The sequence below is a fragment of the Anabrus simplex genome, chromosome 7, assembly GCF_040414725.1.
Source record: "Anabrus simplex isolate iqAnaSimp1 chromosome 7, ASM4041472v1, whole genome shotgun sequence".
NCBI lineage: Eukaryota > Metazoa > Arthropoda > Insecta > Orthoptera > Tettigoniidae > Anabrus > Anabrus simplex.
Window position 1 is genome coordinate 178,228,410 of NC_090271.1, and position 12,419 is coordinate 178,240,828.

General features: G+C 37.7%; 1 protein-coding gene across 1 annotated transcript in view; it reads right to left on the bottom strand.

Annotated features, from left to right (window-relative positions):
- Nucleotides 1–12,419, bottom strand: part of LOC136877768 (golgin subfamily A member 6-like protein 6) — a 229,152-nt gene that overhangs the window by 153,590 nt on the left and 63,143 nt on the right. The window contains exons 6-7 of the mRNA XM_067151973.2: nucleotides 10,762–10,857; nucleotides 10,569–10,664 (exon numbers count right to left, since the gene is read on the bottom strand). Coding sequence (XP_067008074.2) covers nucleotides 10,569–10,664; nucleotides 10,762–10,857 — 192 coding nt within the window. The remainder of the gene's footprint in view (nucleotides 1–10,568; nucleotides 10,665–10,761; nucleotides 10,858–12,419) is intronic.

The following is a 12,419-nucleotide window of genomic DNA, read 5'->3' on the forward strand; positions in this document are numbered from 1 at the left end:
CTGACTGCTTTCTTTCCCGGCCCACTCGCTTATAAAGGGTCTTGAGCAGTGACGTGGAGTGTCAGCTGGTCGCCTGGCCAGCTCTGCCGGTAAGAACTGGATACAAGCCGCGCTGTGTGCGGAATTCGAATACCGGCACCATAACATGACCTCCTTCTATTTGAGAACTACAAAGAGGTTGAGGACTCTGGCCAGCAGTCTAGACCTTACTGGTCATGGACAAACCACCTCTTGCTTGTATGTGAAGCCCAGTGGAGTTTAATTGATGTGTAGTCTATGAGCTGCAGTGATATAAAGTGCTCATTAGTGAAATAGGCCTTGGCAATGGGTATGTGCAGTCTATCAGCAATTGTCACCAGTTGAGAGGGCACAAATAATTGGTCTGCATAAGAGTGGGTTAATCTGTGCATTCTGTAACTGCACCTGTTAGCCAAAATGCATCTATGGTACAACAGGAATGGCAGTAATGGTCAAATGAAGTAGAATATCCTCAGATACCTGGAACAGGATCAATCCAACTAACAACAGTGCAGAGGATCACCATACCATTCAGATGTCCTAGACAGATCCTAGAACAACAGCAGCTGAAATTCAAGGTACTGTGGCACCACACATTATCATCATCATTTTACAGTCCCATTTTTCTGGGTACTGTTGGCGAGCCTCTTCCATTCTGTCTTATTGAGATACGTTCTGTTGATAATGTTGTCCTCCAGTGTCCTTCCCCGATCTGCAATGTCCATCTTTACGATGTCCATCCAGTGGGTTCTTGGTCTTCCCACCATCTGTTTCCTTGCCACATGTCTCTCCAAGTTAACAAATGCTGTCCTTGTTGGCTCCATCCTCATTACATGCCCAAACCACCTCAGTTTGGACATGCAGACCCAATCTAACAATGATGTAACAATCCCAGCTTCCTTCCTAACTACATCATTCCTTAACTTGTCCAGTTTGGTTTTTGAATTGTGGACTTAAGGAACTTCATCTCGGATGCCTGTAACCTTGATGAGCCTTTCTTAGTGAGAGTGCAGGTTTCAATGCCATAAGTTAAGACTGGTATTGTACCCGGATGAGATAGGCTCTAGCTTTCATGATTTGATTTTGATACGAGAAATACAGATATATAGGAATATTAAATTGAATACAGTGTCAGTTTTGTGTGGAGGGGAGAATTTCAACATAGCCAGCCGTGATCGCGACAAGCCGTCGCCACAGTTAAGCTTGTCATTATGGGGAGAATGTTTCCTGGTCAAAAGATAAGAGGATTAAATCTAGGGCTCACAACAACAGAAGTAATGACTACGAGGAAGTGAAAGAATATATATTTCGGACCAAGGGCGAGCAGGTGTATCACCAATACCGAGAATGTGACGTACAAGTTTTTCCACTGCCTCAAGGCATTTTGTGTTGTCATGTTGCAAGGAAGAGATTTTAAACTAACCGATGCGGTGTTGACCAATAGAAAAATTTATCATAGGCCCGCAGATGAACCAACATAAAGAAAAACTCAGAGTGAACTCCAGTTAGCTTCTCCGATAACAATAATTAAATTATTCCAAGCACATAATTGAATAGAGGGGATTTTTGTGATAGCATTCCCATATTGATTAAATGTAATCGTAATAAATTAAAGTAATGAATTCGTGGAAATGACCCACGCTATCTCACCATTGGTCAAGACGAGCACGCCATCAGGGACGCCGAGTTAGTGCGCGAAAGGTGGAGGACAGGAATTAAGTGATATTTCCATGATCACCGAACGATATGAGTTCAGAATACGACACATGAATGTGTATCGCCAGTTTATTAAGTGGGATAAAGCAAGAAATCCAAATCCACCTGCATATGCCGATTTAGGATAACCAACCCCCCTCCCCAGGAGATGACCGCGGATGACCCCGGCGGGAAACCATGTCATCCATAAATAACCAGTAGTGGGACCTCACATCACCCAGTTCTTACCAGCCACCAGTTGTTATCGGTCACCAGTCGTGTCAGTCGTATGAAGTAGTTGACTCTGTAAGTCAGTACCTCGGGACGCATTCGAAGTCAGTTAGAGCTGAAAGTGCGTGAGTTGTTATGAGAATGAAGACGAACAGTGAAATTATCCATAGTACCGAGTGTAAATAATCAGTACAACTGTATGTTGAATTTAATAAATGTCATGTGATTAAATAAATAACTAACGGAACGCCGATAGTACATTTGGAAGGCAGTGTGCGGAGCCTGAAGTAAACAGCTCAAGATAGACGGTGAATAATGATCCGAGCAGGGAACTATAGGAGCTAGGCGATTATCAAGACGGCTTAGAAAAAAACCAGGAAGTGCCGGTTGAAGACGCGATACGCGCCAGTTCAAATGAACGACACTTCGTCGTAATGTGTCACGACGTGTGTTTCGGGCTTATATGAAGAATATATTGTGCGAGTGTTAGGGGTCTAGACGCACCTATAAGTGTTTTTTTAAATTAGTATTCTTGTATAAAATAGTGTAAATTATTTAATAAGGTGTTAAGCATGGGTAATCGCACAGAAGTGTTTTGCAGTGTTAATTTTGTATTGTGCGACATGATGGACGAGTAAATCACCATGGGGCCGTGAGGCCTATCTCCCGCTACGAGACAATGGAATTCTACATAGGAATGAGTACACAAATTTAATATTTGGGGATGTTATCGCGACTAAACGGGGTTCAATGTAAATTAATTATGGTTACTTAACATGGTCCGCCTCCTGAGTCCATGATTTTATATTTTTTGTTAGACGGACGAACTAATTTATATTAACGTAATAATGGGTTAGATTAATTAATTTGAGTATTTGTTTGTTGTATATAATGTAAATATGGGATATATTTCTTTCAATTAATGCATGCTGTTTGTAATAATTTGACTTAAGTTCATTTCAAGTGTTAAATTCCTTTTTTTTTGTGCTAACCCATTTATTTGATTTTCAATCACTGCGGTGATTATTTGTATTTTAGTTAGGAATATTTTCTACCTGACAGCCAGATTATGAAAGTGCCAGAGTATGTAAAATTTGTGTTGCGTACGGAAGGTCATAATAATAATAATAATAATAATAATAATAATAATAATAATAATAATAATAATGTTCTATCTGCTGTGGGCGTTCGTAAGTTCTATATAATAATAATAATACTCGGTGTGTTTGCGAGAAAGAAATAATAATCATGTTTGTGAGTTGGCAAAGGAAAGTAATAATAATAATAATATTTTGTGCGTTTGCAAGTTAAAGTATAATAATAATAATGACAGTGCTTCGTGAGTTAGCCAGTGCAAATATAATAATCAATGTGGAGATGACATGTAGCGTTAAAGACTTTCATTCGTGTAATCAGTTTGATTTTACGTAAATTGTTGATTTCACGTTTGGACTTTATTTTAACCATTAAAATTTGTTTAAAAGCAATAGAAGCATGAGAATTAGAATGGTCACGATATGTTAAAAGCCCAGAGTAGTTTGAGCCCATATTTAGAGTTGGAAGTCATGAGGGACGAATATCCGGCGTGAAATAAATTGAGCCGTATTGTTTGTAATGATGAAATAGATAAATCTCAAGGCCTAAGATGATATAAAACGCATATTCCGGTGTTATTAGTGGCAGAATCCACGCACCGAGGATTAATTTATGAATTAAATGTTTGAAGAGTTCCGATAAAAGGAAATGGACTTCAAATTGGAAGGAATAGTTTAGCAATCGCCGGCATTGGAGGTATATGCCCAGCTGCGATGTGCCATAGGTTGTGAGATGTGTCTTGGGAGGACGTGTGTCCCCATATAAAATTAACGGCAGTACGAAACTGAAGGTACGGTCCCGAATACCGTGTTGTCCCGACCAATATGAAGCAGATTTTAGTGGTTCATAACGGGATTTAACATATGCGACTAAATTCTAAAGAGTGAAAATTAAAATATCATCTTTCCATTTTAATAATAATAATAATAATCATACTCCAAGTGAATCTTGTCGTAAATCAATTGCTTAGTGCCAAAGTAGACTGAAATTGTAAAGGTTTATGCATTTAACCATAAATATTGCTAACGGTAGTGTAAACGTGAAATAATAATAATAATAATAATAATAATAATAATAATAATAATAATAATAATAATAATAATAATAATAATAATAATAAATATTTGAAGAAGGAGTAGAAGAAGAATTTACTTTTTTATATTTTGGACATAATAATGATGTTGGGAGTTGAAATGAAAATTTTGAGATTTTTAACTAATAATAATAATGAATAGAATGTTTGAAGAAGGAGAAGAACAACAACCAATGAAGCTACTTTTTTATTTTTATTTTTTTGATGAGAATAATAAGAGTGAGAAATTAAGATATTTAATGGGCGATGATTCATTGTTACGAATATAATAATAATAATAATAATAATAATAATAATAATAATAATAATAATAATAATAATAATAATAATAATAATAATAATAATAATAATAATAATAATAATAATAATAATAACAACAACAACAACAACAATAACAATAATAATAATAATAATAATAATAATAATAATAATAATAATAATAATAATAATAATAATAATAATATTTTATGAGGAAGCTGATCATTAAATTGTGCGGATAAATTACGAGGAAGAATGAACCTTCCTTTGAAACGTCGGCAAGGGTTGGCATATAATTATCCCGGAAGACAAATGATAATAATCAAATATAGGATTATAATTGAAATTAATGATAATAATAAATTAATTGATGGTAGTCACAGAATACGATAATGATCAGATAAAGAATGGTAATGATATTATTTAATAATCATAGGAGGATATGATAGGGAGAGTCGTCCTGTGTCGAACTGCTCAGAACCAGATGTTGGGTTTTCACGGGGAGATTGTTGGCGGTAGATACGTAAATAACCCATGGACGGCACATGTCTTCATGGTCAGAGCATAGTAATGAACCTTTCCGTACGTCTTGTCGTATTGACAAGTGTAAATATTGAAATAGGCTTTGAGTTAATGTACTCTACCTGGCGTGTTTGTGAATCTGGAAATAATAGGCTAGAGTTTGTCCGTACTATAAATTCCCGTTTTTCGAGGCGATAACATTTCCACGGTGGGTGTCCGGCTCATCAGAATGTATATACCGGAAGTGTCTCATGTCTAAACGGAACGAGGAGGTGACAGTAAAAAGTTACTGTCATGCCTTCGTCTCCGAAAGAAGATCTCCAGCGGTGAAACGTCCACTCATACGGATGTGAATTCGATCCCCAGTAACCAATTGGGGCGAATTCACCAGATGTTTACACTACCAGAGTAGTGAGGTAAATCCAAGTAGTATGTCATTTATTTTTCAGGATGGAAGTGTCCCAATGTAAAATTGTCATCATGTGTATTTTGCTAAATAAGTGAATAAATTGCTCCTCATTGCAATTTCAATAGGAAACAGTTTCCATATCTTTTTATTGTAGTTAGTCCAGTATGCCCATGGAATTTAAGTTGTCACTTCCCAGTCCTATTGTGGAGTCAAAAATTTGTATCCATGAATGAGTCGTCCCCCGTAACCTTAATTTGCATGCCCCATTCATTTGATGCGCCGATATATAATTTGATTTTCTTTATATTAAATTTTTTTTATCGTTTCCGAACTGATCACCCCTGAGATAAATGCTAGTCTGGGACTCAGGAAGTGAGCGGGTGCAGTATGAAGTACTGATTGAACATCACCCAGGTTTTATTTTATTGGTACTTTGGGATCCCAGAGGAGTATTCGTAATTGTTGGTAAAAGTGAGAGCTCTTCTGCACTCTATTTGCCACCTCCTTTGTGACTAGTGTATCCCGAGATATTACACTGCCAAGGGATGTAAAGTTTTCCACACTTTTTAGTGTATGGTTTCCTAGCACGATGTTCGCTGGTCGTCCCTCTCTGTTTATTGCCATCACTACTGTTTTGAATTCGCTTATCTTGAGAATGAACTCCTGGAATTTAACCTTCCATTCATTGAGTCTCAACTGTACTTCTTCCTTAGTTTCTTCCCAGATCATAACATCATCAGCAAAGGCTATTGCATTTAGTTCACCAGAGGTTTTCTTGATATTCTTCATTATGTCATCCATGATGGTGATAAACAGTAATGGGGATAGTGCACTGCATTGCTGGACTCCACTTTTGGTCTTGAACCTGGATGAACTGAACTTTCCTCACCAGTCCCTCTGGCACATTCCTTTTTCTCAGGCATTCTCATATCTTCTCTCTTGCAATGCTGTCATATGCCTTTTCAATGTCAAGGAAAACCATGAACAAGTCTTTGCCTTTTTCCCAATATTTTTCCATTAACATACAGACACTGAAGATAGGTCTGTTTTGGACCTGTTAGGCCTGAAGCCATACTGTTTCTCTTCAAACTATGGCTCTAAGATAACTCACAATCTGCTCTCTACGATTTTCTCAAGAATCTTAAGCCCATGAGAAAGGAGTGTTACTCCCCGGCACCACACATTATCTGACAAACAATTGGTAATCATTTGTAAGTAGTTATCATACAATCCCATGTCTCTAAAGCAAGTGTCCCACCATCTCCACAACAATGGCATGTAATGCAGGCCTTTTTTTCAGCAACAGGCACGCTATGCCGACGACTAGCATAATGTTGTCTTATGATGAATTGCACTTTTGTCTTGGCTGGAATGAACATCACAACTGTGCCCAATGGAGTACCAGCAAGAAGGGCAACACCAATGTTAATGTCAAGGGGCCCAAGCAGCAAACTATAGTCATTAAACTCTGAGGAGCTACTTGTTTTCATGTGAAATTACCATTAGTGATTGTTGAGGGGACAATGACTGTTCGATGGTATATAAACCGGGTTGTCAATCCAGTGATTGTCCCTCTGATGATAAATGTCACAAATGGAATGTTTCAGCAGGACAGTGCCTGCCCTTACACTGCAGGCATCACCTGGGAAGCTCTTCCAAGACCGTGGCCAGGTCTCCAGACCTAAGCCCTGCTGAACATGTGTGGAGCATGATGGGGAGATGTCTGCACAACTCCCCTCAGCCACCCAATACTGTGGAAAAACTGACACTCGCAGTGCAGCAAGCATGACCGCAGTTCTCCAGGATGTAATCCAGGGCCTTAACAACTCCACACGACCCAGGATGCAGTAATGTATTGTAGCTCGGGGTGGGTCACCCTGTACTGACCAGTGTAACGTGTCCACAGAGGCAACTGAATGTGTTATCATCGCATCACTGCCTCACATTTGTCCATCATGTGCACTTGAAGCATTGTAGGTAGGCTACATCTCTTCATAGTATTTCAATTTATGTTTTCCCTATTATCATCATCATCATCATCTGTCTTCAGTTGCCTGGATGCAGTGTAAGACTGCCCATTTTGTCCATTGTGGAAAGTCTCTTCTAGCTGGATCTGCTCCGATTCCAGTACTTGTTCTCTCATATCTTGTTCAACTTGATCAAGCCACCTTTTCTTTGAAATGCCCCTCAGTCATTTATTTTCAATCACAGTTTCCAGTTGTTTCCTTGCTGTTCTCTGTGGTTCCAGATGTTTGACACGCCCAAACCACCTTAGTCTGGTCTTATCAGGGTTTTACTCAATTACTGTGGAACATAGGGTTGTTGACTTATTACTTCATTTCAGATTTTGTTCTTTCTTATTTTTGGACAATTGTTCTTAAATATTTCATTTCCATAGCTTGGAGCTTACTGACTTCTCTGCTGGTTAGAGTGCAGGTTTAAAGACTATATGTGATGATTGGTATGAAGAAACTGTTATACTGTAAACTGTCAGTTTTAATTTAATTGGGATTTGACCATCCCGTATCATTTTTTGCTCTTCTTGATAAAAATGTGCTCCTTTCTGGACTTTACTGGTGATCTCAATATGGGACCAATATTATCTTTTGTAACTCTGCTGCCTAGATACTTGAAATGGTCCACTTCTTCTAGCTCTTCCCTATCCAAATTTATGTTCATTGCAAGTTTTTGCTGACAGACAATCAGCACCACTCTTTTGGAATGACTGATTTTCAAGTTAAATTCTTTGAAGATATCATTCCAGCCATTCATTTTTCTCCTGCACTTCAGCTTGTGTATTGCACCCTATTACCACATCATCTGCAAAAGCAAGGGAATTGAATTCATTGTTGTTGGTCTGTTCTTTGCCCCTCTTCATTATTTCATCCATCACAGTTATAAACAACAATGGGGATGAAGCACTTCGTTGTTATACTCCTCGAGTCTAGATGCAAACCAGTTTGAACAATCATCACCTCTGTCATTTTTTAAACATTTTTCACGCTCTTTATTAAGGATAGTGGCACATTTCTTTCTCTAGGCATCACCACACTTTGTCGCTCTGTATAGAGTCATTAACCTTTCCAATGTCCAAGAAAATGAAGATAACATCCTCCCAGAATTTCTCCGTGATCATTCTAATAGTATAATCAGGTCAGAATTACCTGTAAAAGTAACTACTGTTGGTTATATTATTTGTTATGGCGTATGGCCTCCGGAGAGGCCTGGTGCAGGTCTTTTCCCAGTAGACGGAATATTAGGCGACCTGCATGTCTATGAAGATGAGGGCCCTACCTAGGATGATTTCTAATATTGAATATGCCACACACGCCCAGCCCCCGAGCCATTGGAATTAACCAATTTAGGTTAAAGTCCCCGACCCGGCCGGAGATCGAACCCGGGACCCTCTGAACCGAAGGCCAGTACACTGACCATTCAGCCAATGAGTCAGACACTACTGTTGGTAAAATATTACTATTATTTCTGAACCCAGACTCTTCTTCTTGAATCTGTGGTTCAGTGATAGCTCTTAGTCATTGTTCAATGATCTGCTCCATAATCTTTAGTCCATGTGACAAAAGTGCAATGCCCCTATAGTTATTACATTTGTGTCTGCTTCCTTTCTTAAATAATGGGCTTATATTGCCCTTTGACAAGTCTTCTAGGATTTTCTCTTCCTACCAAATGGCATTCATTACCTTATATAACCACTGCAGGCCTTGGATTCTAACTGCTTCGATAACATCAGCGCTCACTTTATCAAAGCCAGGTGACTTGGCTCTTCTCATTTTCTGTAGAACATTTTTAACTTCTACCATGTTAACAGAGACTCATCACTAGCAGAACAGATAGATACTGTATTCTATGAAATTTCCTCCATTATACAACTTGTTGAAGTACTTCCCCATCTCTTCTCTTATCTCGTCTTCTTTAAATGTAATGTTGACATCTTTTTTTTTTTTTTTTCCTAGAGCTTTTACAGCTTCATAATTAATTGATCCTCAAAGTATTGATAGATATTTCATATTTCATGCATTAAATATATCTTCACACTCTTGATTATTATTTTTTTTAGGTGGTTGTGCTTTATTATACTCAAAATGAAGGAATAATTTTGATAACTGCTGTAAATGCCATAAACTCAATTTTTTTCTGCTCCATGGGGTATCAAAAAGGGGTTCAGTGGACCAATATTCGTCAATATGAAGTTGTTTGTCCACTCCAATCATATATACAACTTCCATATAAATAGACATAACTGTGGTAATGATACTGTGAATAAGGAAATAACTCGTGTACTGAAAAATTGGTGTGCATAATGATTTATTTCAAACATGACTGAATTTACTAAATCATTGTCTAGGAAGATTTCAATGAAAGGAAATGGGCCAGTTACGTGAGTCACATCAATTTTTATTCCAGAATTATTTTAAATGTAACTACTGTTGGTAAAATGTCACTGTCTGTACACACACACGGCATTTGAGGCTCGTGAACATAGTCACGGTATTTTTGCTTTTACTATCGCTATTACGGTGATCATTTTCTATCACTATCAAGGTCATCTAATTCTGAAATAATCATTTTATTCTCACTTTCATCATATGTGCAAATTTTATTTCCTACACTATCAAGATGATCATCAAGAACGTGAAGAACGCATTAACACTTCTTATGTGGGTGTCATGGTGGCAGTGAATGTAATAATAATGTTACTGGCTGTACGTCCCACTAACTACTTTTACAGTTTTTGGAGAAGCCAATTGCCGGAATTTAGTCCTGCAGGAGTTCTTTTATTTGCCAGTAAATCTACCGTCATAAGGCTGACGTATTTGAGCACCTTCAAATACCACCGGACTGAGCCAAGATCGAACCTGCCAAGCTGGGGTCAGAAGACCAGCACCTTCAACCATCTGAGCCACTCAGCCCGGCACGGTGGCAATGAACGTAAGTGAAATATTAGAGTGGTACTTCTCTTGTTAGAGGGTTCTAACTGATGCATGATCAATGTGGTTCTAATAGATTCTAATGGATACTCACAAGGAAAAATTAAAATAAATAATAATTTGTGAATATGTGTCTCACTGACAACTTTCTAATCTGCAAGGATTGAGAGTGTCTGTCATAGTGCTCAAATATGCCAATCCCAGGGAATGAGTTAAAAGGATAATTTGAGTTATCAGCTGCCTATTTCAATCTTTTTGTGCTTTTCACATGATTTGTACAGAGAATATGAAAGTTACTTACTGCTTCTCTTGCTCTCTCTTCAGCTTCTCCAAGGTTAAACTTAGCAGTTTCCAAGGAGCTCTGCAGCAGAGCTATTTTTTCAGCTTGTTGCCTGTTCTAAATATAATAGAAAATGTTTTAGAAAAATTGGCAATACTGTTGTATACATCAAAATAAAATATCCCCCCTTAGAATACAACTTGAAAAAATGTACCTCTTTTAACTGCTGTTCAAGTTTATCTTGGGTGTTTTGTAACTGTAGTTTATAATGCTCCATAATTTGATTTGTACTTGACCTCCTGGACTCCTCCTGCAATGTACATTAGATTATGAAAATCCACCTATTCTTTGAGAAAAAAAAAGAAAAAGAAAACTATATTACCATATTACCACATAATTTCTTAGTTCTTTTGGATCAAGTTCATGGATGCCTGAAGAAAATTACAAAGCAATGAGTAACTGAAATCAAGATCCTGTATTTGAAATGTAAATACACATAGTTTATGAATAGGTCAAGGTTATCAAGACCACAGTGTGATCAGCGAGAATTTTTTCACCTCATACCACTAACTTTAATACAGTGTTCACATTATATGAGAAAACTTCTGCATCATTCAGCCACTGGTTAACTTCCACTCCCCAACTGCATCATGTACATGCGGAGGGTAGCATGTCCCATTACTACTGGCAAATTAAGACATTTAGTAACTATGGAATAAAATAAGTCCATAAATTAAAATATTATTATTAAGAACACTGTACAAGTACAGTATACTTTGCCCTTTAGGGTTTCCCCAAGATAATAATCACAGTAATTTAGGTCAGCTGATCTTCATCTTCATATCCTTCCCTCAATCCCGATATTTCAGGATATTTCTTTGCATCCATTTCCATCCTTTGAAGTCTTCTGCCAAAGAGGTTGCTTATATAAGGGATAGCTTGGTGTTACATTTTATGCAATCTGTCCAGCGTGTAAGAGTTCTTTCACGCTCCCCTTTTCCAGAAACACAAATCTGTACTAATTACCTGGTCATCAAAAACTGGATGGAAAGTGTCTATAGAATTAAGTGCGCTATGGGCTGTGGCACAATCCTATTGAAATATGCATAATCATTTCCTTCCTGTGTTAGTTCATTAAAAAATGGATACAAAATTTTTCTCACATACATACCTGAATTCATATGGTCATAGAAAAATAAAGGCCACATTATCCACTGTGTGCTTATTGCACACCAAATCCCTATTTAATGGGGTTGCAATGCCACTTCCTGTACAATAAGAGAATTCTCAGTACTCCACAATAACACATTTTTCGGAATTTATATATCTAAAAAGATGGAACCATGCCTTGTCAGGCATACACATTAGCTGTGGATCCAAATTTCCACTGTAAACACTTCCACCTGTCAGGTGAAGTTCCTGCACAAACCTTATTTTATATGGTCAAAATTGTAGCACTCTTGTCACTTTGTGGGCCAACCCCATGAATATGTTTGTTTCCTGCACTAGATGATTAAGTGATTTTCTGGAACTTGTTTCTAACTATGCCCATCGCTAAGTTTATTTTCAGTTAAAATGTGTTCTTTTTGCTTCTTTTGTACATCACAAACTGAACCTGTTGTACACCACTGTTTCATCAACTTTGAAATGCAAGATTTTGTAGGTATGCTTCATTTAAGTTTTTTACAATTAGCTATATGTCACACCTACACAGATAGGTCTTATGGTGATGAGGGGACAGAAAAATGCTAGGAGTATGAAGGAATCGACTGTGGCCTTGATTATAGTACAGCCCCCAGCATTTGCCTGGTGTCAAAATAGGAACCACGAAAAATCACCTTCAGGGCTGTCGACAGTGGAGTTCGAACCCAC